General features: G+C 42.6%; 1 protein-coding gene across 2 annotated transcripts in view; it reads right to left on the bottom strand.

Moving 5' to 3' along the window:
• Positions 1–26622, bottom strand: part of TMC5 (transmembrane channel like 5) — a 571516-nt gene that overhangs the window by 367957 nt on the left and 176937 nt on the right. For both annotated transcript variants that reach the window (XM_078665241.1, XM_078665242.1), the window contains exon 4: positions 11315–11425. In XM_078665241.1, the coding sequence (XP_078521367.1) occupies positions 11315–11425 (111 nt within the window). The remainder of the gene's footprint in view (positions 1–11314; positions 11426–26622) is intronic.

Here is a 26622-nt window from a genome sequence, read left to right on the forward strand (position 1 = left end):
GAGAACATGGTGGAAGATCCAGGTCTAAGCTTTCTTATGCACTTGAACTGCCCTCTTTACCCTGGCCATGTTCTCCTCCACTGTACAGTCAAGCAGTGTACAAAGGGGAAAGTGTTCTTGTGACTTGTGACTTGGAGTGAGGCCTGAATAAGACTGGTGGATCCCCTTTTGGTCAAGGCTAACCTAAATAAAATAATTTATGTACCAATTGTTTGCTTTTACCTTCAGCGTTTCTCCTATGATTCCAGCTCATTGTTTTCAGGCATAGGGTCAAGACTGATGTCAAAATAGCTGGGTCTGAACTGAGGAGGCGAAGTGAGATAAAGAATGATGATGAATTCAACCCAGATCTGTGGGCACTCCGTCCATCATTGGCAGGATATGCCCAGACGTGGGTCCCTTGCTCACTTTGCCACTGGATTCAAGCTATCCTGGCTGATAAAGGGTGTTACCCAGAAACCGGTTCCAGGATGCTTGTTTATGGTTCAGGGAAGACCTGGCTGGGCAGTTTGGGCTGGACTGTTCCCATGAGTCACAGGGTCAAGACTGATTTGCATATAGCTGGGACTGAACTGAGGTGGCAAAGTGAGCTAAAGAATGATGATGGATTCAACCCAGATATGTGACTGGGGGTGAGTGGCTGAAAAGTTTCAGCACCCCGTCCATCATCTCCTTGGGTTTGCTTTGGGAAAGTAAAAGCCCCATTTGCAGAACTATTTTCAGACTCATAGTAAAGAAGTTCAAACAACACTCTGCTACACCCACTGCTTCCCAGGTACCCCCCATCATTCTGGAATTACCAACCTGGAGACCTGGGATGAAGAGAAGACCTTGATCAATTTTGCGTATTTTTTTTAAAAAACGTACTTGTGTAAACTTTGTTTTGCATATAAAATCTTCTTAGGATTCTTGTTTCTCCTTTTTCTAAACGTTCTTTTCCTCATTCCACTACCATCTGCTGCCTATCCTCTCCTTCTACCTGTCATACAATACCCAGGTTTGCTTGGTGTTTTCAATTACTTTTATCATGTACAACTAAATATATCTGCTAGATTTGCAAGAGTGGATTGTTCTGAGATGGGATTGAGTGCGGATTGATCAGAGAGTGGGTTGAGTAAGGACTTTACTTTGAGCTGTGGGAATGGATGTTTGGAAATGCTGTGAAAGTCTGGTTCTAGTCTAAACTGGTTTATTTCAGACTCTACTAAGTGCTGAGTGGTCAGGGAATTTATCAATACCTCAGTTAGTCTTTGTTTTACTTAATTATGTGGCTTGGTATGAGATGTGTAACAGAAGTGGTCATAATACTACACATGTGGTGGGGATGCACAAAGCTGACATTTCGTTCTTTAATATTGGTCATATTAAAAATAGGAACCCAATGGAAACACCGGAGGTAGTGGTATTAGGCTAGCAGAAATCAAAGGCAGTGGTTACAGCTCCGGATAGGCTGCTTTTGGGACATTTATTAAATGCAACAAAGTAACTAATTTCAGCAACATGGAACCTGAGCAGCCAAGATTTCTTATGTACAGTCATAGTTTGTGCAATGTTCTTGTTATGGAAAAAGATTTCATATGACCCGATAGCCCATGATTCCAGAGAATATGAGACCACACATTGACAAGGATAGACAGCATACAGAAACAGCCAATGTACTTCAGAGTCTTGGACCTACACTATTCCTACTGGTTGCACAGCAGATACCCAGAGACACCCTGTTCATGAAAAGAGGAAAGGAGGTTAACAACTGAGGCCTGCTCAGAAAGAGGAACTAATATGCTCCATCACTGTCTGACTGCTGGGATTACCTTTAAACCAGCGGGGGAGGGGTGACGCAGCACAGGAGCGCCAGCAGAAGCATCATATAAATGCAAGAGGTGTCCCCAAGCGCTGGAGCCTCCATCACTGTCGGACTGCCGGATGTACTTGCTCCTGCACAGGGTCATCTACATGGCCCCCATGTCATATTGAGTAACAACCCAGAGCTCCTTTGGGTCGGCCCCACAACAGTTAATGAGAGGACGATGCTAAGACATCCTGTATGTGCTTTTTCTGTATCTTTGACAGTTTCATATAACTCGGTATGCCGTAGCAGTACTACTGCTTTCTTTTGGAGTCTCCACTCACAAACCAGCGCACCTTATTTCTCTGTGTGGTGGCAAATACCAGAGCCGGGGTGTATATGTAATTGTCACAACAAACCATAAACAATGGGGAAGCGTACTACAAATGACAGTAAGCATGGGCGGATTTTGCGAATTGGCAATCCGCGAAATTGCGTATTTACGGATTGGCAATCCGCAAAATTCGCGAACTCTCGCGAATTTGCGGATTTTTTTTTGTGTGTTTGCAAGGGTTTCTGCCAGTTCGCGAGGGTTTTGTACCAGTTCGCAATTGCGAACTTACTTGTCGGCTCGCAACGGCCGCGACTATGTTGTTTCTACGTCTGGTTCATCATCACAGGTTCACAGCACCCTCTGTTTCACCACTGCCACCCTCTGGTACACCCATGCCACCCTCTGGTACATCACTGCCACCCTCTGGTTGGTTTATCACTGTAGATTATGGGGGTGAAAAAAAGCAAGCACACCTGCCCTGCTTCAACTGACATGAATTAATTTGGGGTTGATTAATGTGTCACTGAATTTAAACTTCCAGTCTGGCTGGCACCTGCTTCCTTATCTCTAATTTACTTTCTGTTGCAGTGCACAGTTTCACAGGACCTTTGTGGCCTATAGTTGCAAGTAGGCAACTGATCTCTGAAGGGGCCCCTCAGGAAGCACTACAGGGAATGGTTACTAATGATAAGATTGAACTTTTGCACCTGCTGAGTGCTTTCAGTTTTGTCTGTAATTGCTTTCTGTTGCAGTGTAATTTTTTTTAACAGGACCTTTGTGGTATACTTGTAGCTATTCTCTGAGCCTGCTGTGAGGGTCAGAGCAGGGTCATAGAATAGTTGCAAGTAGGCAAATGAACTCTGAAGGGGCCCCTCAGGAAGCACTACAGGGAATGGTTACTAATGATAAGATTGAACTTTTGCACCTGCTGAGTGCTTTCAGTTTTGCAAAAATCCAAATATCCAGCAGCATCCACAAAAAGTAATCCTTCCAGGTCAAGATCCAAATCAAAGTGACCAGCACATGAAGAAAGCACTGGGAGGAGCCTGCTGGACAGGAACAGGAAGTTGGAGACTGTGGGGCACTTCCTTCCTCCCCCCCCCCCAAAATGGACTCCTTGCAGAGAAAAAGTGCAGGCAAATGTCAACCTGAGGAGTTATTCTGATAAAAATCATAATTTTCAAGGTTTATGCTGCCTGCTGGTGGATTTCTTGTGCGAAATTGCAAATTTTGCAATCTCGCAATTGCGAGATTGTCGCTGCCCACCGCATCTACGTGTTCGCAAGTATTTACTCCCGCGAAATTGTATAGTATTCTAGTTGGCAAGTGCGACCAAGCAAAAAATCTGCTTCGCACGGATTTTACGAATTTTCGGTAAGTTCGCTAGAGTTCGCGGATTGCGAATTTGCCGAAAATCCGCAAAATCCGCGAGCGGAACGGATTTTACGCCCATGCTTAAATGACAACCATCAAGCACAGCCCCAACTAATACACCCCTGCCACAAACGTCCATTGTTTGAATGCTCCAGATGGCCATAGGGGTAGTGGCTATGAAGATAGAATTAACCGAACACTGGTTGTCATTAACCCCTGAAGTCCAGTGTACTCCGACTGACTCAGCCACACTCACAACCAATAGCACTCAGCCACACTCACAACCAATAGCGCTCTGGAAAGAACCCCGGTGTATTCCCTGCAAGCACCAGATATCGAAAAAGAACCATATCCCAAACAATCTACACGGGGGTGAGAACAAGGGTATAGCGAAGATTAACAAAACCAAACAGTCCACATGTCGGGGATAAAATAGGAAAAATCCAATGACGGAACATCCGTAAACATAGGAACCTTGACTAACCAGGTCCCTGACAATGGCCACAGTCTACAACTGGATACGGTATTTCCGCCATGGGTGGTCTCCTTAATGGAGGATCTAAGAGAACAGACCAGAACCACTGTGAGAGATGAGCTTGCCCTGTGTTAGCCTGACTTGATAAACTGGCTAACCTGTGCACCAACAGAGATGGAAAAACCCTTGTAATCCCTACCACAGCCAGAGCGAACTAAACTGACCCTGTTGGTCACATACCCACTGGCACTGCCAAAGCCCCACATGAGGAGGTCCCTAATAACATAGCTTTGACAAACGCTAGCTCAGACTCTGGACTCAAGCAGGGGGAACGGGGGCTATGAACCTTAGGTGCTTTGACCAACAGTATGGACAGAGCTGGGCATCAAAACTTGGGGGGGCAGGGGTCGGGTTGATTTACCAACAATAAACCTTCCCCTGGCTTCAACTCCATATGTTGTTGTTCTGGAAGGAGTCCCTGTAGATAAAGAGGTCCAAAGGAAAACCCAGCTAGAGCTAAAAAATAAGTGTTTGCACTGGCCGGCTAGATATCATCAGTTCGCTTACTTCTATGCGAACGAAATCCTTACGACCCTAAGGTTTAGCTGGAATGGAAACAGGCCCAAAAATCAATGTGGGGATTGTGTCATAATTAATTTAAAAAACCCACAGATTATACAACACCTCTTGCAACTGAATCATCCAGTCCAGGATTCAGGTACCTTAATTAGGTTACTCCCGCTCATTTACTTCTAAATCCCTAGATCATTGATCCAATCTAGAGCAAGAAACAGAAGACCACAGGATGACTGGTATCAGAACCAGCCACTGTTGGGTATGGGGTACCAATACATGAGACCTTCAATATTTAATCTGCCTGTGACAAACAGACTTGGGGTCTTGTCAGACATTGATTGACTTGTATTAAAATCGAATCCCGACCCGCAAATTACCTGTCCTGGGACCGTAATGGGGAGGGGCATGTGGCCGGGTTTGCTACCCGACTCTGTTTTTCTGCACAGGGAAGGGAGGGACCTTAAGACGGCGCAAACGAGAGAGGTTCCAATGGGTACGGGAATGGATGCCAACATTCAAAAGTCTAGGCCCATGAGCCAGGGTCCCAGCGATAATCCTGTGAATGTGCATTTTAGTTCTACTGATTACCTCCCACTGTTCAACCTCTCAGGTTCATCAGTAATATTAAACTCTAAGTTGAATACATTGTCACCGGAAAAAGCCCATTCCAGCCCTATAAATTTATATGCCCAATCTCATACGCCTGGTGTACTAGAAACCCCTGTAGTTATAAAAAAAATAGGGCAACACCGGAAGCTTTCGCTGGTATTATGTGCGGGTGTCGCAGTGTGTCGTCTGAGATAGTAGAACCGCTGGAGCTTGAAACCCTGGGTGGCAGTCTAGCTAACCAACTAATGTAGAAACGTAGGGTTTTATCCTAGAATGTAGCAGGCCTCAAGAGCAAACTGAGTGGTACTGACTGGGGAGACTTTGTGGACCTATTTGACATATGCGTGTTACAGGAAACCTGAGGAACGGAGGAGACCCACGCGTGAGGTTTCCAACCATCACAATACCTGCCATATCACGAGGACAGGGTAGACCTTCTGGAGGGTTATGTATCTGGGTAGGTTCCCATCTAGGATGCATGGCCACTCTGGTACAGTATCCTTCTGAGGACATCCTGTGTATCATGTTAACTTTCTCAACGGATGTATGACATTACAGCGCATGCTTTTACATCGCATGCTTTTACAATGTGGTTTTTACAACGCATAGTGCTTTTAGGCGCTGTGAATTGTTTAATTTACTATTCCAACTCCAGTCCCCGTGGATAGTAGGGAAAGTGTTGGATAGTACATTAAACCTATTCCCTATCCTAGAGCGCCCCCCAGCGCAATGCGTTGTAATGGTTTGCGTTGTAAAAGTTGCGTTGTAAAGGCACTGCGTGGTAAAAGTTGCGTTGTAAAGGTTGTTTACCTTTCTCAACAAATCTTAAACTAGTCCAAGTTAACGTGTATTCTAGGCCTGTGAGGAGCGCGCAAAAATTCCCGACCCTAGACCAACTAGACGGTCTAATCTCCAGTCTCCCCAGTAATGTTCTGGTGGTCTTAGGGGGTGATTTTAATTGACAATTTGAGCCAATGAAAGATCTTAAAGATACACCACCCACAGTGGGGGATGAGCTTTGGGCCATCCCTGAGTCTAACATCTGCCAATCAGGGCTTGGACACCACTGGCTCTCCAGATCAAATTGTTTACCCTAAAACACTCTCTGCGAGCCTGCAATGGCCGAACCAGTTCTGACACTACTGGAAGGTTTAGTGATAATAGGGCTGGTCACTCGTTCACCATAGACTACATCCTGGTAGAAACCAGGGTGTGGGATAGGGTTGTGGACTTCACTGTCTTGCCACAACATGACAGCAATCATAATGCCCTAACTCTGGAGCTGCTGTTCCCATTTACTGGGGGAAATCCTGATCCACCCCCAACAACAGATAATAGACTAACACCCACCAATGGTAGGCGCAAAGTAAGGTGGGTGTGGTTGAACAATCACCCAACAGAATTGCCCTTTTATTTGAATCTATCATACCCACTCGTTTGGAACTAGTAAAGTTATCAACAGCAGACGGCATTGTCGCATCTCTAACAGATGTTGTTAAGATCCATGAGGCCATGACCGCCAAATTGGCAATATACTTTTGCCAGTGGGTGCCCACGGGGGCAGGACAAACGTAAAGCAGTCCTAAATAAGTGGTAGCTGTCGGGAGGCAAAGAGGGCATTAATAGTGGCTATAAAATCCAAGAGTGGAACCCAAATAAAAACGGCGAGGGTCCACTATAAAGATACTATGGCACTTGCAAAAAAGTCCTGGGAAATTGACCAATGGACAACCCTGAAACAGGCCTTAGCGGCCAAGGACATGAAAGCATTCTGGAATATCGTTACAACAAGTAGCAGCAACAGAAAGGCAGCATTGGAGCCTAACCTAGCGGCTGATAGTAGGAAAGAGCATTTCCAGGCCCTTTAAGGTCCCCTGGAGGCTGAGGATAGTACTCAGGTCTTAGCAACCCAGCCATTACCCCAGAGTTAACCTTGGTAGAAGTTACCGGAGCTGTAAGAAAAAAAGGTCCTGGTAAAGCCCCAGGATTGTACAAGATACATGGGGATCTTTTTCGTGTTGAGCCTAACATCTGAGGTCCCTATTTGTGGGTGCTCTTCAATGATATTTTAAAAGGGATGGCACTCCCTGTAACCTGGGCTGGAGCTGAGATTCTTCCAGTATACAAAAAAGGGTCCCTCTCATTACGCATCAACTACAGACCGATCAGTTTGATTGATGTATTGCAGAAAGTTTCCCCAGGATACTACTGGATCAATCTACAGACCTGGTTGGAGGAACACAAGATCATGAGCCCTTTTCAAGCTGGCTTTAAGGGAAAACATCCACTATCAAGCAAATATTTAGGCTCCAACTCCTCTACTGGAAATCAGTGTATATGGAAGGTGGTAGTCTTTTTTTGGTCTTTGTGGATCTCAAAAGTGCCTTTGATATGGTCCCTAGAGATGCCCTCTCGGTGGTCCTGAGCGACCTTGGAATTCCATACTATCTCCTGAACATGTTCAGAAGACTGTATTATGGCAACTATGCCCAAATTAGGTTTGAGAAGCACGGGGCACTCACTCCACCTATTCCAATTAACAGATGAGTTAGACAGGGTTGTGTTCTTGCCCCTACCCTGTTCTGCATTTACATCAACGGACTGGTAGATGTGCTGAGCAGACTGAAGTACATAGATGCCCCTAAGTTAGCACACAAGCTAATCCTAGCAATGATGTTTGCAGATGACACCCTCCTGCTTTCAAAATCTCCGATGGGCATCCAGAGAATCCTTGACGGGTTCTGCAAGTTATGTAGAACTAGGGGATTGGAGGTCAACATACAAAAGACAAAATATATGGTTGTCAACCCCGCCCGCTCAACTCGCCCCAACCCGCACATGAATGGTATCCAACTGGAGAGGGTATCTATTTTTGCCTATTTAGGTCTCACCCTAATAGAAAAAATGGACTGGGGGTCTCAAACGGATAAGTCTAGCCTAAAGATGACCCAGACCGCTGGCGGGCTAGCCAAGATATCCAGAAACTCTTTTCATAAGCCTGTAGGACTGGTTATAGAGATACATAAAACTCAATTTAGGAGTGCTGCTTTGTATGGGGCTGAACTCCGGGGGCATTGTCTCCCTAACACCATAATTAAAACCGATAACAGTTTCCTTAGACAGCTGTCCGGTCTTCCTGTGAGTTCCCCACTAGTTCCACTACGTTTGGATCTAGGGGTGAGACCCATTGCAGAGGAAATTGGTTGTAGACCCATGTTATTTTTGGCAGCGTCTATGGGTGACCCCAGAACTGGCCGAATATAGGTCTGAGCTACAAGATATACTGGGTTTTCCCAGTACAGGTAAACTGGCTTCGTTCACACGCATCAAGGAATGTCTCCATATAATGCGTGGAGACACCCTATGGAGCAACCTGGAGATATCTTGTGCAGCAATTTCACGCAAACAACTAGTTAGCAGCTACAGGGAGGGCAAACTCGCCCAACTCCATGAAAACTCTGCCACTGGTTCTCTTACAGCCATTTTTTGGTAATAAAGGATACGTATAATCTGGAGCCATGCTTAGATTAAATACAACCGGTCCTAGCTAGGAAATTGTATGTACAATTCAGACATGGCTCTCTCACTCTGTGTGCATTTACGAACAAATGGGCCCGGCAGTTTTGATTTGGGGTACCCTGCATGCAGTGAGGGAGAGGAGACCGAACTTCACATACTCTTTTCCAGTTCTGGATATCAAAAAAATCTGCAAAAGATGGTTGGTACAATTGTGCAGGAACCTAGGTACACGATACCATGAAGAAGCATTTAGGCTCCTTAAATACAACACACAAATGCCAATTGCTTATGCCTAGGCTGTGGGGTTTTAGGTTTGAACCTATAATAACTGATAAAACCCCACTGAAAGAAAAATAGCCCTCACCGGTGAAAACATATAAACACTGAAAAAACATTTGGACAACCACAAACTAAATGCCATTCAAAGAAAGGGAAAAGAGAGTGAAAGTGTGATTGTTTTCTTCCTGAAGGGGTTAATACAATGTAACTTTGTTATACAAGCTATCAGTAAGAAAGACTGGCTAACATTGTTCTGCTTGAGTTTTGTTCTTTAGGGATGCCACTAAAATATTGTTTCTTCTTCCTTTTACTTTTTTCGGTTTTGTGGCCTTTGGTCTAAAAATGCAGAGTTTAGTTTCATGTTTTAGGTCTAGTTTAATCATTTTATAAACTATAGAGAATCAGGAAATATCAAACTCATATTTGATATTTTGGCTGCATTCGATTCTTTCACTGATAGGTAAAATGGCTGGTTTCATAAAAATCTTTTCTAATATGTGTCATCACATTTACCCACAGAGAATGGGTAAAAACCCTTAACACATCAGACCATAGTTTCAAGTGGGGCACTATTGATAGTAGCTGAATTGCCGACACCTCAGGCTTTAAACATTCAATGCAAGGTATAGTGACAAGTATATAGATCACCAAGCATCTGGGATAGTGGTGAAAACATGACACCAGACTTTTGGAAAACATGGAACTCATTGTCACTTGTAATGCTCTGCAAAAAAGGTTCTTTCCAAGTTCAACAAAGATTGGAGTGATATTGTTTGTATTTGCAGTGATTCAGCTACGTATATAAAAAAGATGTGTGATGACCTGTTAAAGTTAATACCCGAGCTGAAGTGATTCCCTGTAGGAGATCCTTGCCACTTGTTAGATGGTATGCTGAAAGCATCTTTACAATCTTCAGAGTTAATGAGGGATGCTATTGACTTTTTAGTCTATTCTGGTGCACTGTTTTCTTATGCACAGGAACTAAAACACAAATATTTATCATTTTATGCTTTATGTGGCATCAAAGAAAGAGTCATTCCAACTGTGCCCCTTAGCTGATGGTTCTCAGCCCAAGGGGCTATGAATGCTGAGAGGGCCTTTTCACAGAAGTTTACATAGGAAGGAAAGGGCGAGCGCACATGACCTAAAGACTCACTGAAGAAGTATTGTATGATGTACTACAATAAGATTAATTTGCAAAAATCTATTTGGACCTCATATACACTATAAGTACACTGTCTATATACCATGTTCTTTCAGTGCAATAAGCAAGCAATAATAAAAGCAAAACGTTCCATAAACACCAGAAAAACACCTTTTCTGTTGCTTATAGTGGCGCGAAAATGTGTAACCACTGATAACAACTGTTTTTTAAGATATTGAAAACACTGAAAAAACCCCACCAGAATTTACCAAAAATAGAAACTGAAAACAGGAAAGCCTACTTATGCCGTATCCTGTTTCTTAAATTCCATGTGGTGGGCATGAAAGGCTTTTCTAGGAACCAGCAATGGATCTAATACTGATTGCTTTATGCTTTAACGGTTATTGTAACAATTTTAGCCTGTTTTAGCTGGGTTTTAGCGTTTTATATACTGTATGTGTTGTGAATGTTCTTTTATGGTCCACGGACAGAAATAAAGAAATATTGGATTGGATTGGATTGGATTAGATTGGATTGAATTGGAATATGCTGATGGGTAATGGGTGGTGATAGCAAGTGAGGGAAGTTAAAGGTTTGAGAATGGATTTCAATTCTGTGTTGAAATGTGAAATTACATAGAATGATCCTTCAAATTTGTACTGTGTAAATGATCAAATCCTTATGTTGTTTCTTTTTTTAAGTGGGAATGTTGAAGGCTACACTACCTGATAATGTATACAGTTTGTTAAGATGCAGTGTATTTCTTAATAAAATGTTTGAAGTATACCAATGTTAAGGATTTCATTGTGGGCACTAAGGAAACAGCAGAACAATGGGTGTGATGCTTGCACTTTTACCAGTGGAATAATTTGATGCAGGATCTCCAAAAGGTGAGACAACTTTGACTGTGTTTTTAATTATGTAGTTCAAAATTGTGAAACTGGCTGGGAATAAAAGACCAGCATGCACGTTTGTCAACATGTATATTTCCCTATACAATTTTGTCAATACCTTTGTAGTAACTAATACCCATTTTATTTAAAACAACACAGCAAAGCATTGATCCATTAATGATTAATAATGGGTATCATTTAGTACATATATCTATATTTCTAGTCAATTGCTGAAAGAACATTCTGCAATACATTTATATGTGCTCTTAAATTATTTTAATGGTAACTTAGTTGGATCCACAGTGTTGGAAAATTGCAATCTTACCATCAACTTCAGTGTGTCGGTCGGAGATGGATTTGGTATATCCATCCTGGCCATAACTGATGGAAGTAGGTCTGTCTGCGTATTCTGTTTCACTGTCAAATGCGGGATTGTCTATAGAGAAGATCATATTTAGATTAAACATTGCTTCTGCAGTACTTGCAAAGAAAAACACATCTGTTTAATTTGTTAGCCAACAAAAGTGAAAAGAGGCATATTTATTGTTAGTATGAAAATATTTCGAGTTCCACACAGGATAGCTAGCTATGCATAATGTGGAGAAGTGTGGCTCAATGATTAGAGAGGCAGACCCTGATGCAGAGGTCTAGCCCGGGACCAGGGTTCAATTCCCCGCCTCGGCGGGTCTTGGGCTCAAAATTCCACGGACCTGATAATTCTCGCCTCAGTGCCTATTCCAATCATGGAATCCCACTCTGCAACTCTGGGCAATAGCTTGCTTAATCTCCACAACGGCCCCCACAACTCTAAGGATGCCTGGCCCCCACCTTGGGGGTGCCCAGGAGTGGACACCTCACAGGGAAAGCCAGGATGGGTTCCACAGCGGTATTCGTACAAGCGCCTTGAGACCCTTGCGGGTGAGTAGTGCGCTATACAAGTATCAATTTACAATTTACATATAATATTGTTTTTCCATTTATCTGACTTTGTGGCACCCATTTCAGTTCAATGTTTTATTGTTTCAGGTAATTAAAACTATAACAATGTCAATTTTAAAATTACAACAAAGGACAATAAAAAGCAATAATAAAAATGTTTTTGGCGCATTCCTTAAGATTTAAAATCATTTCTCAACAGTTGTTAACACTCCATATTGGCACCCAATATTTAGAACAACTTTAACCTAAGATAAAGTACTTTGAAATGCAATATAAAATGCACAGGAATCAAAGATAAGTTGTTGCACACCTCTCCTAGTGTTCGAACAGAAATCAGCTTTCGACCAGTAGGTCCTTGCCAACGTTCTCAAGAAGTTAGTAGGAACCTGCACCAAATGAAAATGGCTACTTACCATAATCTATGTCATGCCCAGCTCATAGGTATCTCTTGTGTCTAAACAGAGGAATACGGCTGCTATGATGAAAGCACTGTAAACTCTATTACACAATTTAAAACCTGGGAGTCATATAGACTGTAGCTTACTGCCCTAATCTTGTGGCAAACATACCCACGCCTGCATCGGTGTTAACCTCATTTCCTACATTTTATTTGGACATTTGTTGATTTTTCGCTGAAATTGAGATTTTACTGCGGGCCGCGCAATGGTAGCAGGAGAAAGTCTATGGACTAAAAGAACAGAGTTGCTGGCACATATATTTTCCTTACTCTCTTGTACATGGCCCAGCTGTTACCAACCAATGATAAATATAACAAAGCAGAATGGTTAATAACTAAGGGCCTGATTACGATCTCTCTAGGAACGCCATCCATACAACTCTGATCCAGAGAGCTTTCCTAGCGAATCGCGCTATGCTAGTCCGACCGAACGAGTATGATGCAGATATATGCAGACAAACTCGTTTTGGTCAGACTCCCATTAAACTCTATGGGAGCCTGCGTACCGATGTGTACATAGGCTCCCATGGGTGGCACCCCATGTTACCCTCCACACTGTGCATGCTTGGATCGGTGGGACCCATGCGCACCCCCTTGTGGCCGATTCGGAGGGTTCTAGGTGAAAGGGGGCCCGCTACGGCCCCCCGAAGTAAGATTCCAACAGCAGTTTCAAGTTGCTTAGACCGAGGCGATACAGCTGTCCGAATCGTGCATCTGACTCACTTATTCGGAATCGGTATCTATTGCGTGGCACGATTCAGCTCCGAATGAGATGGACGGACAGGATTGGCTTTGGAAACAATTCGGTTGACGCGGACAAGATCTTCACATCGTACTTGGTAGTTCGGTACAGGGAACGATTTGGTCAGAAACATGGGTTTTGAATCGGATTTGCACGTTCCGGAACCCGTCTGGAGGCCTTTCTAGCAAGATCAAAACATGCTCTAAGTTGCAAAGTGCAGGTGATTTTTTCAAGGGACAGAGGCAGATTTGTTTTAAAAATTTGACTTGCAGTGAAAGCAAATGCAGGAAACAAGATATGATGTCTCTTGCCAATCCATATTAATCAATTTGCAGGCTTTTGTTGGGTATGAACGCAAAAATAGAGGTCCCTCACAGACATGATTCATATAGTTGCAGGGGTTTGCTAAATATCGCCCTCATATGTATGAAGCGGGAGGATTTGCAACCTTGTGAAAATGTGCATTTTGCGATCTGACAGATTAGTACAAGCGCATTAGCTGCAGTACAAAAGAAAGTTCACGTCACAAACCAGTATGTTTGCAACCAACCTTTAAATAAGGCTATATATTACTAATTTGTCGAGACTTTTCCCCCAAACTTTTTAAGCTAGAGTCTCACAGTAATTTATCATGTCAAGACTGAAGTACTGTAACAAACGGGCCATCTCAAAAGCCATACCCCAAACTGCGGACAACTTAACAACGCGGTAGCACGAACATACCACAAAATACATTAACAGAAAAATAATACATTGAAGGCATTCTACACACTGTAAAAAGAACAAGATTTAATGTACACAGCATAAAACATAAGTTATGTTGTGGGCATTAGGCCTTGTAATGTCTTTGAAAGGAGGAAATCTGTGAACACAGTATACCAGGATCTGTTCACTCCTAGCTGGTTAACTTGGAAAGACTCAAAAGAAAGAAGCCCTGAGGATGACCACCTATAGTGTTGGTCATTAATTGGACGGACAATAAGATTTTTCTCTCTGAAGTCACCAGAGAGTTATCCATAGTTCAAGGCAGACTTAAAAATACTCCTTTTTAAACAGCTGCTCTGCTGATGGAGTGTCAGTGATAAGACTCTCCAAGCCTGTTCTAACAGATTGCCCCCCTCACTATTAATTAACTTTTTTCAAACCACTGCAGAAAATGTCAAGTTGATTTACAGAACTCCACTTATTTGGATCAACATCAAGGTGTGAAGGCCCAATGTACCAATGGACTGCCTGCTACTATTGAAACATTCCAACCGTGATATGGTGCTCAGAATGTGGTGAAGGAACCATGAGTGCACATGGTGTGTTCTACCAATAAATACTGTTGGTAATATAATCTACCTAGTGTAGGATGCTGAAAGTATGCTGGGCAGGAGAAGCTGCAGATCAAGCCATTACTTATTGCAGGCAATGGAAAGTGACATTAAGAACTGGGATCAGAAATTGAGTGGGGAAAGTTTCCTCACCTAACAAACACCTTTAGCAAGATAACTTCCTGATATATACCTTTTTGTTAGAAATAATTTATTTAGGCGTAGCCTGATTGTGTTTGGTGTTGCAGGCTATCGGCCTAATGTTTCAGCGATCTGTCCTAAAGTTCATTTTAACTTGAATGGATGGATTACTGAGTGTTTGCTGGATCTACACTTTCTTGGCAATGATTTAAGTAGTCGGTTTCTAGAGATACCATGGCCAATGACTTAACATGCAGTCTGTGTATTTTTTTAAATAACATTTTGAGTTTTTCTGATGTTCCACTACCAACCTTTACAATGATTTTAAGGGAAAGATTTGTGTGGTCTTTTTTGTTTTTTGGACTTATAAATTTCGGGCAATTTTGTGTTAGTTGCATTTTCTATATCTGTTTTAGGTAGCCTTCTATAGGTAATGTCACAATAATTAAACCATGTTAATATATGGTATCTGGTAAGTTCTAAGGAATGATAGGATAAAAGCAATATCTTATGCTACTCCAGCAAATTCAAATGAAGTTTGTTCTCTTGTCTTTCACATGTATTTGTAGGGAAAGGCATAGCTCTAGCATGAGCAAGAAACCTAGGAATTTTACTGTTACTGGTCATTTTTAAAGTGTGGCTTTCACTCAAGAAGAGTCTCCTGGTGAATTAAATGCTAAATACATGGCATTGTATCAATATGCAGTTTTCACAGTGTGCAAACAACCAGGTTTTAAGACCTTTCCTAATTGAAGATGGCAGAGGTAATATGCACATGAAGAGGCAGATTGTTCCAAGTATCGCAGCTTGAGATGTATGAGATCCTTGGCCCCAGCTTTTCTATCTGGTGGCAGTTAGGTCAAACAAATGTAAAATGCTAGAATAAATCTGATTATCCTAGGAATACACCTTTGGTACTTCTGGATTAGGAATTCAGGTCCAAGGTCCTAGACAACTTGGTGCATTCAGCATGATGACTAAGAGTACTCTCTTTTTTACTAGAAGCAAATGAAGATGTCTAAGGTATTGTGAGACATTATCATATTTTCTAATTTAAATAGAATCCTGGCAGAAGCATTTTGAATAGACTGAAGGATCTGATTCTCTTTCTTAGGCAATCCAAGGTTCATGGTATTGCCCTAGTCAAGTAAGACCTGCATTAAATCATTGGTGAGTAGAACATTTTGAAAGAATCAAAAGAAAAGAAAATATGGAAAATAATGTCTACATATTGAAAAAACAATTCTTTGAGGTTGAATGAGGTTGATTTCTCCATGCAGCGTGAGCTCGGTGTCCAAATGTCCAAAAAGTTCCCATAGTATCAAACGTTTATGGAAGTGGAGGTGGTAAACTAAGTGACTAGGGCTAAAAGTTTAATTTCCCTAAGTGGCAAGACTACCACAAATAACAGATTGAGCTTTCAAAAGCTTTACATCCATCCAAGCAGAAACGGCACCCAGAGCCAGTGGAAAATGAAGCAGGTATTATTTAACATGGTCTTGTAAATTAGGTAGGAACTGTATGTCCTCATTGTAATAAATGCTAGGTAGAGGTTTTGATAGTAGGGCTTGGAAAAGAGTAAATTATAGGGGAGAGAGAGAAGTGTCCTGCAAACCCACCTCACCTAGTGATCTTGCAGCGGAAGGATAAGGACCACCTTCTAGTGCTTGAGTTAATTTGGACAGAATCCACGTCAGTGTTTTAACTTGGATGTTATAGGAGGCCAATCTTTGAATCAGGACAATGATGATGGTGAATGCAGATGAAAGCCCTTCTACGAAAACCGCACCAACACCACTTTGGTCGAAGATCATCTATAGATCATCCATGACGGGGATGCCTATGGATTCTGCCCTAGCCTGTGCTAACTTGATCTTGGTCTGTTGGGCTATCTGCCAACGTCTAAATGAGCCTGTTTGTGTCGCAGTTTAAGAAGAAAAGGAACACTTCTAACTATCATGGTGGTGAATGCAAAGGAATTTCATCAAAGGTAAAAAACTATTTCATGTAGAGAACAAAAAATAGACTTTGAAAAGGTTATATTAATTTGCACACAAGGTGGAAAATTTGCCAGAGTAAATATCACCCAGTAGACGTAAATCCTCAAACACATACGATACTCTGAGCATTTCAGCAGTGGTACCGTGGATGTTTGAGTGTTCCCAGAACTTCAAGGAATTTATAGCAGTGGAGTTCAGATCTTTCACTAACGGGGCTTTATATCTAAGGCTCCCGGTTTTTTGTTTAAACTGATTTTTATATATAAATACAGACAGAAAAATATTTTTCCTTTGTCTGCATTTATATGTAAAAATGCCAATAAATCGGTCTCGAAGACAAGTTTGTCTGAGCTCAGCCAGGGGGAGGGCTTCTCAGATTTCAGCTGAGTCAATACAAAGGTCAATGTTAAGGGGCCATTAGGCCTCCTTTTGTTTATTTAAGTATCGTGGCTTGGAGCTATTCTGACGGGAGCAGAGCAGCGGGATGCACACCTAAAAGAGATGAAAAGAAAACAAATGCACAAAGCTAATCACTTCACAGATACTTGAGAGGCATGCTTTTGACTTTGTTCTGCCCCTAGATACAAGAGATAAGCATACACACACATTAAACTTTTGTGTGAAAGGAACTTCGAAGCCAGCTGCTTGCTGGATCTGTAGGGCAACTGCTTTTTTAGGTTTCGCTGGAGGGCGGAGCTCTTAGCTCCGCCTCCAGAGAAATCTCTTGATTTCCAGTAAGGAGAATGGAATACGCCCCCCTGTCCCATTGGCTAGCTCCATAAATGGAGGCTAGCCATTGGAACAGAGATCTGTCCGTCAAGGCCGGACCAGATTCGGGGGCGTTCCCGAGATTTTTTCCCAGGGCGGAGTTACGTTTTTTCCCGTTCCCTCCCCTTTCACTGATGCGCTGTCCATTTCCGCCCCCCCTCGCTGTCCTGTGCACGTTTCCCGCCGTCCGTGTCCTCTCCCGCCCCCTCCCGCCGTCCGTGTCCTCTCCCGCCCCCTCCCGCCATCCGTGTCCACTCCCGCCCCCTCCCGCCGTCCGTGTCCACTCCCGCCCCCTCCCGCCGTCCGTGTCCACTCCCGCCCCGATTGATGGTTATCAAGAGCCGGTGCCCACCCGGCATTTGCCCGTAAAAATCAGCCCCCGCCTGCCTACCTAAGGAGAAGGGCCGCTGCGCTGCCCGCAGCGACCCGGAAGTGGTTGGCCGGCCGGCCAATCCCAGCGCGGCCGGCCGGAAGTGCCCGCCCCCGCAGCCCGGGGGGAAGAAAGAAGAAGCATGGCGGCCGGTTTGCAGGGCTCCCGTGATGCGAGGGAGCCCTGCTGCATCTAGGAGAGCCCAGGAGGAGAGGAACCCCGCCCGCGGCCCCAAAGCGACCGCCGGAGGAGTGCTGCAGGGAGCAAGGCTCCTGTGTGAGGAGGAGAGCCCCGCCCGCCAGAAGACAGTCGGTGAGTGCGGGTGCATACGTTTTTATAGACAATAATGTCTATTCCAGTGGCCAATCCTACATCTTGTTTCATACATACACGGAGGATCCAAAATGGATTCCTGTCCCCCCGACTTTCCCAAACTTTCCATGCATTTCTAGTTTTTATGTAACTTTCTCTTCCAAGTTTCACAGTACCTGTTCATGGTTTTGTGTTCCCTCGTGTTCCTTTCCTTGTCTCCACCCAAACTCCTCCTTTTCGATGTTCATCTTTCAGCAGTTTTTAATTTTCCTAATCCACAGTCTGTCCTTTTAGCTCGGTGCGTCTTTCAATGCCCCGCTATCTTTTCATCTCTCGCAGCATGTTTGTCTTACTAACTCTTTGGCTATCCTGTTCCTCATTTTCCGTTCTATTTCGTCACTGGATTATTCATATTCACTCAGTATCATTTCGTTCCTTGGTTTTAATACTCCACTTTTACAAGTGTATCCCCATTCTCACCTTGTCTTCTGTTCCTTCGTTATAATTCCCTCTCACGGTCTCTTTTTTCAATCCCTCACACTAATCGCCAACCTCAACCAGTATTAGTGCACAATTCCCTCACTATCTCTAGCCTGCCTCGTCTCTTTAAACTAGTTACCCCACTTCAACCACAATCCTCATTCTGTCTCTTTATACAGCTCCCTCACTGCAATTTCCATCCTTCACCTGCCTCTTTATACAACTCCCTCGCTGCAATACCCATGTTCCACCTGTCTCTTTATACAGCTCCCTCACTGAAATACCCATGTTCCACCTGTCTCTTTATACAGCTCCCTCACTGAAATACCCATGTTCCATCTGTCTCTTTATACAGCTCCCTCGCTGCAATACCCATGTTCCACCTGTCTCTTTTTACAGCTCCCTCACTGCAACCTCCACCCTCGCCTGTATCTTAATATAGCTCCCTCAGTGCTACCACTGTCCTACCATTGTCCGACTCTTGATCCTATTCCCTTGCTGCAATTTCTACCGTGACTGTCTCCTTCCATCATTGCAATCTCGCTCTATCCTCACTCTGTCTCTTTACACTATTCTGTTGCATCAACCTCCAAGTCCTGAACTTTTCGCTTTACACTGACCGCTTCTTTAAATTTTCATTCTAGCCTAGTCTCTTTGGACTGCTCCCTCATTGTATTCTATCTCTCTCCCTATCTCTTTATGCTATTCCATCACTGTGATCATTTGCTCTGTAATGATGCGATAAGGTACGGCTATGATAGCCAGTCGAGGTATACACGACTCCAGAATGATGGTTCCCTACTCAAAGGATAGTCATGACTGTCTTACTTTGGGTGGAATACACAGGTCTTGCCACTAAGTCAAAATCACCCATGTTGACTTGGGAAAGTGCATAAATCACTTTTCCTAAGGCATTGCGCACTTGGATTTTCAAAGCTTCTCATTCGCTGGAAGCAGAATGGGTGGTCAGCATCCTGAACTGAAGGGCAGCCAGTACAGAAGAAAAACAATGTGAAGGTCTGTGTGGGCCTGACTAGTGCTTGTTGGAGGTGGCGCTCAGCTGTGTGCTGCTTGGTCCTCTCCAGCTGGGAGGAGAGTTTCTGCCTCTCACCTCAATGCTTGCCTGCTTGTTTGCCCTGGAAGCACCCCAGAGAGAAAAGAACATCCTACGACCGACGTATCAGTCCTTCTGAGACTGTGTAGCTGTCATCACACTAGGACCAGCCAAGATGAATTAGCAGACATGACAATGACAAGAAAGTGCAAGTGAGCAGCCTGACCAGGGACCCTGACTAACATAGTCTCTTGCACCAATGTCCCAGCCACACCATTAGGCCTCCTCCTCTGCAGGCAGCTCATTTCTGCCTGCATTGTAGGTTCAACTGGCATCTGTGGCCCCAACCATCCGTGCGCCACAAGAGTGTGTTGAGACACACTAGGGCCCACCATGCAACATCTGACCACTTCCACGTGGGTTGAGCATTTACAATGCAACGGTTTCGCCTTTGGAAAAGTTAGAGCTATTAGCAATGTAAAAGACAATGCCATTTATTTATCTGTTTTCAAAACCAACACATAAATACAAATTTTGTCATTTACAATGCCAATAGCTCAAACTTTTCCAAAGGCGAAACCTTTGCATTGTAAATGCTTGTCCTGTTTCGTCCCTCTGCGCGTGTGCACAATATCGGTCTAATGGCATCTGTAGTAAGTGTTGGAGGGTGTCAATAGTGTGTGTATGCCGTGCCTTACACATTTTGAACGTAAGGAGGGGAGGGGGAGAGGGAGAGTTGAGGTTTCCCCCTTGTTTCTTTCCCGTGTTTTTTCTTTGTGGACAGTTTTTTGTTTATGTTAATGCTCACACATAGCTGCCAAGGTTTCACATTGTTATGTGTGACATTTTCATAATTTGGCAACGTTTTTAAGGTCCTCTTTAAGACTGTGGTGGGTGCTTGCAGGTCCAGTGCGACTTTCACTGAGAGCTCTGCACAGCTCAGTATTTACTACAGAGTACCACAGCATTTTCAGTCTGGGAGGCATTTCTTTTAGTACTGCTAGGCCATTGACAAGACAATATCCATGCAAACCAATGTCAAATAATGATTTTATCCAGTCTAAAACATAACTCTTTCACCTCTACTCAAATATTATTGTTTTCCTGACTAATATGTGATCACCACAGAAAGTGATGCTATTCACAATCCCTGATTTTTTGAGTTAGTTCCGAAGTAGCATGCTACAGGATAAAATAGCGCTTCAATGCCTCGTCAAGGGTAGTAAGCGCTATATAAATGCAATTACAATACAATAAATCATGTGTAAATAAATGCATAGGATGCGTCACATAAGACAATTAGGCTTACAAGGCCCTTCATAGTTCACTACCTTATATTAGAAGCTTTGCAATTTATTAACAGCAAGTAACAAAAGGATCTCTTTGTTAAATGCAGTTACCCATTTACCCATCTGCGTAAATATATCTGAACCTAAAACAATCAAGCGTGCATTGCCTTTTTAAATAATTGTGAATAAATACTAGCTACAGCATCTTTTTTTTGCTCGCGACAAAATAAATATGTAAAAATACTGAAAAAAGAACCCAAAAATAAATATGGATAAATACAGACGGAAATGTTAAAAAATAAATACCATAAACAGGGAGCCCTATTTCTAATACAGGCCCCAAAGTGGTGTGTATGGCAGCTAACCAAGAAGGAAAAGGCGTATAGGTTGTAAAATATATATATACTTGCACACACATTATAAACGATCATCCAACTCTCCAGTTGTAGAACTTGGATTCATTGTCACTGTTAGAAGCATGTGAAGAACTACGTCTCACTAGCAGATTGCGATAAGTAAATTATTTATTTAGAATTATAAAAGGAGCTCACGTCCAGGACAGCCTACTCCTGTTGCCTGTGAGTCCAACTGCCTACTGGCTGCACTGGTCAGAACACAGAGAGAGGATAACTGGAACGTGAAACACCATATAAATAACAACAAGATATAATTCAGGTAAGTAAAGTGCTAAAATCTTATGCACTACATCATTTTCCATTATTTAAATAAAACATTTTTTTACTGTGAATTTATAATAAAATACTAAACAATAAATCTTTGTTTTCCTTTATTGCAAATACAATGTTTTATACAAACACATTACAAGGCACTCTACCACTGTTATCAAGTAACTCTTCATCTAGCTGTAAATTAGAAGAAGGTTGAGCAACCAGAATCATCACTATCAGAGTCATTCAATGAAAATGAGGATGCATCTTGCCGAACTTATGGTCCTGCATCAAAATCAAACAATGGTCTGCTGTTTGTCAACTTGGATTATTTAAGAGGGAACTTAAACTTTATCATTTCTGATTCCATAAAGGTCTTAACTGATGACAACAGTGATATTGGAATTAACCAGTTTTTTGCACTCAAGATCTTCTTTGCTTGTTTCTGGACAGCCTTAATCATCCATCTCTTGCTCCACCATCCTTTTCCATCAAGCAACACAGAACCTTTCGACAGTTTGACAATTTGAAATGGAGATGTATAAAATGATTTCCCTTTTTTAACCGTGTTTTTGCATTCTAATTAGAACCCAATCACCACTTTGCAAATTCAAATCCTTTGTACATTTTGTCAAAATAGGATTTACTTTAGCCTTGTTTTTGGGAACCCCTATTAAAAATCTTTTTATTTCTATTGCATGTGTTTTTAGTATTATTTTTCAAAGTATTAACCTAATCTGGACATAGCGTTTACCTGGGATCCCTTTTATGTAATAGCTTAAATGGGGATACACCAGTCGTGTGTGTGGAGTGATCAAATATATACACATTTCTGTTTCGAAAATCCTTCCAGAGGTACCCAATAGCTAAAGTAGGTCGAATACCTTCCATTAAAACTTGTTCATCCTATCAACTAAGCCATTGGAAGTGGTTCATTATTAAGCTAAACATAAGTGTTTAATGTGATGTGAAGCAATCAAATCTCTCATTTGAGATGATGTGAAATGCGTGCCATTATCTGTGACCAATTCTTTTGGTGGACCATCTTTTTCAATATTCTACGCAAAAATGTGATCACCGATATAGGTGCAGATGTAAATTCAAAACAAACCCTTTTTGAAAAATAGTCAATTAAGACTTGTCACATGTCAATATGCAAATGAACCTGCAAAATTCAAAGCTAACTTACACCAGACATTGTCAGGTAAAGGAACCATATGCAGAGGAGTTTGATGTGTTTTCCAGTGTTTGTCAGAAAGTAAACGTGTGTGAGAGGAAATCAAATAAAGGCCACCAAAAATATTGTTTCAAGTTCTTACAAGTTTTCCCTACACCAAGATGTCCTTCATGAGCAGCCTTAATTCAAACCTGGTGAAGCAAGACAGATGGAGCATACATGTCATGTTGCATTAAAATACAAACAACAACAGGCAACTCACTGATAACTTGTGCAAATGGATTCAAAATGGGCCCTAAAGGCCTTACTTTCAGCCAGCCTTGTTAAACAAATTTCAACAAATGTTGCCGCTAATTTATTTCCGTTCTGTGCGGCAGTGTAAGACCTCTGTGTGCTGCAGTCAACTCTATGTGCACCAAGGAACATATCATGCATGCAAGTGCAGTGCTCCGCTAAATAAATATATAGCAATCACCACTCCAAACATTTATTTAAATCAGTGAAAATAGATGCATTTCACACATACAGCTCCATCAAATAGGGGTTTGCAACAGTTTTGCAATGCAGATGCACACTGTCATGACATAAATTGTTTACTCTAGTGGCACTTACACTTCAGGTTTAGTCAAAAACAGGGCTCAGAGGTTTGTATGAATATTTGATTTTACTGAAGGTACTAAAGTGTCATGATGACAATGATCTAAAAGGGTTAGAGCTTGATAATGCAGAATTTATGCCCCCAGAATAGGGGGTTTGGGTAGTGGTATTAGCTCCAACATGTTGCAATAAGAAAACATTCCAAATAATGAGCCTAATGGCAAACAAGTCATTAGACACTAATGAGTTGTCTTACATAGGAGAGCATGAGCCTGTTCTGGAATTTCAGCGTGATCATGGCCAGGTAAGAGTATGGACTCTTAGCATAGCGTTGTTTCTTTTTCTTTCACTTTACTTTCTCATTCTTGCTTTGCTCCCTCCGAGTCTAGTTCCCTTGCACTGCATGCCCCTTCTCCTCAGGCTGTCCTCCTTCATGGAATCCAGGACCTCAACAGGTGTTAGGTCTGTGGATGTTGAACTCCACATTATCCACTTTCCTAATGAATCACCATCCTTGTCCAGTCACTCCTGGACAGTCCCGCTATACCACTCTCTTCATTGGAATTGCTGTCTGCTTGGACCGCAGGTGAAAGTATTTGTCACAACCAAAGTGGATGATGGACGGAGTGTTGAACACTGCAAGCACTCACCCCCAGTTAACTGATCTGGGTTTAATCCATCATCTTTCTTTAGCTCACTTCGCCACCCCAGTATAGACATGGCCATATGCAAATCAGTCTGACCCTGTGCCTCATAGGAAAAGTCCAGCCCGAACTGCCAAGCCATGCCTTCCCTGGACCGTAAACAAGCATCCTGGGACCTGTTTCTTGCTAATCAGCCGTCAGCCAGGCTAGCTTGAATCCAGTTTGCAAAGTGAGCAAGGGACCCACGTCTGGGCATACACTGCCAACTTAGGGCGAACAAAGCAAAACCAAAGGGGATGATGGACGGAGTGTTGAACATCGCATGCACTCACCCCCAGTCAACTGATCTGGGTTTAATCCATCATCATTCTTTAGCTCACTCCACCACCCCAGTTCAAACATGGCCATATGCAAATCAGTCTGACCCTGTGCCTCATGGGAACAGTCCAGCCTGAACTGCCAAGCCATGTCTTCCCTGGACCGCAAACAAGCATCCTGGGACCGGTTTCTGGCTAATCAGCAGTCATCAGCCAGGCTAGCTTGAATCCAGTGGCAAAGTGAGCAAGGGACCCACGTCTGGGAATACCCTGCCAACTTAGGGCAAACAAAGCAAAACCAAAGGGGTATTTGTCACATCACAATGGAGAGTGGCAACTAGGGCACAGCGCTTTTTTTGATGGTTGAATAATTTTGAGAACTGTTGCACTTGGCTGTCAAAGTCAAGTTTATAAAGGTACTGGGATAAGACTGAGACATTACTGAAAACTTTTGCTTGGAATACTTAAACATAAAACATTGGAATTTCCAATTCAAAATCTGTATAATGTGTCTCTATTTGAAACTTGATTGTGGGATGAGATCCTACCAGACAACAGGTAGGTTGAAAGGGGCCAGGCAGTATATAGATAGTCATAAGTGTGTGAAATTATACAAGACATTACAGTGGATGACTGTGTTGTGCTCTAGTACTCACTATCTCATTGGGATTTGTTGCTAAATACGAATATAAAGAAATTGATATGCTAGCTCCCAACTACAAAAACAACAATGTTCATTATGTCACTTTTAATTCAGTCTGCCTCACAACATTGACGTGATATAGTGTTACACACCCTAATATTTTGTCCAGTGGGCAGGCTGAATCGAAGTAGACAGTTTAAGAAAACTGCATTAATTCAGACCAGCATAATAATCGTATGTCAGTTCTGACACCCAAAGGCGGCTGGCACAGGTAAACGTGGTGAGGCGCGGCAGGGCACGGCACGGGAGGAAGCAGGCAGATGACAGAATTGTTGTTATTTATTTAACTATACCTATTCCGTCATCTGTCACCATCACCCCGCTCCCACCCCGCCCGTCCCACTGCTTTTACCTGTGCTGGCCCCCGCTGCGGACACCTCTGGTCAGTACTTTATATATATTTTTTAAATGCTGGGATTTTTGCATCCATGTAAGCTCCGGTTATAAGGAGGTGTTTATAATGGGGCACGATGAAGAGCTCTGGAGTTGAGGCTGCTGTAAGTGTGGCATTTGCAGAATGTCTTTCAGTGGCTCAGAGTAGTGTTCAGAATATTGAGCATACAATTGTTGGCCCCTCAGCAGAGCACAAAGGGTATTGGTACTATTATAACTGTGATTTTATGCAAAATGTGAGCGAAGGTACAAAGCGCCTTAAACAGTGACAGGGCAAACATAAATGAAAATGCAGTTTTAAATGTGATTGTGACACTCTGACGACCACTATCCTTCAACAAACCACAGTTACATTTACATTTATTGTTGCCTTGTCTATTTTAGAGATTACCCACTTTTTCATCCCACTTAGATCCTTGGAGACAAGTATGATTTCTCCTTTGAATGGCAGCATGTTTAAGAAATTATACAATTAGACTGAGGAATAGCAGTTGTCTACAACCAACACCAGAGAGGGGAATGAGTAGAGGTGGGCGAGCCAACAAATTAACAGGAAGAGCTGAGCCACAGGTAGGCTCTGTCTAAGATCCCTTGTAAGAGACTAGCCCTCAAAATATTTGACATGTAAATCGTGCACCAAAAACCAAGATAGAATATGATAAGTTGTCATCAAGATTCAAGAAAGATTCATTATTGACATGCAGGAGCTTTTCACTTTTGCATATAAGTGTATTTGAAAAGTATTTATTAAAAGTGGGAGTTTTTAAACATGAACTGAGAAACATTCCTGCCCCGGCTCTGATGACCATGTTATAAGTGAACAAAGAGGCAAGTCAATTGTCATGTATGAAGAATAAGTGGCCTAGATTCCTATTAAAAGATAGAACAACTTTATAGATAATTAAGTAAAATACATGTCTTTGTACACTGCACATCCTGAACTCAAGTATTAAAGCTGCTCTCATATGCGGTATCGATCAAAAAGAATGCTCAGTGAAATAATGTATTTGCTTAGGATCACACAAGTTGGTAAAGCAGGTAATAATACCAGGTTTTCCAGTTTCATGCTGTGTAATTCATCCACCAGAATGATATTCCGTTCTGCCAGAAAATGATAATGTTTTGTACTTAAAAGGTTCTGTGCTCAATTCCTAAAGGATGAGATTAGATTTTGGTGGCAGGCAGAATCCACAGTTTCCTTTGCCCACTTTAACATAGCGCGAACCTTGGACAGGTTTACCCAGTGCTTTACAAGAAATACTGTAT

Source organism: Lissotriton helveticus, chromosome 10 (assembly GCF_964261635.1).
Source record: "Lissotriton helveticus chromosome 10, aLisHel1.1, whole genome shotgun sequence".
NCBI classification, from domain to species: domain Eukaryota; kingdom Metazoa; phylum Chordata; class Amphibia; order Caudata; family Salamandridae; genus Lissotriton; species Lissotriton helveticus.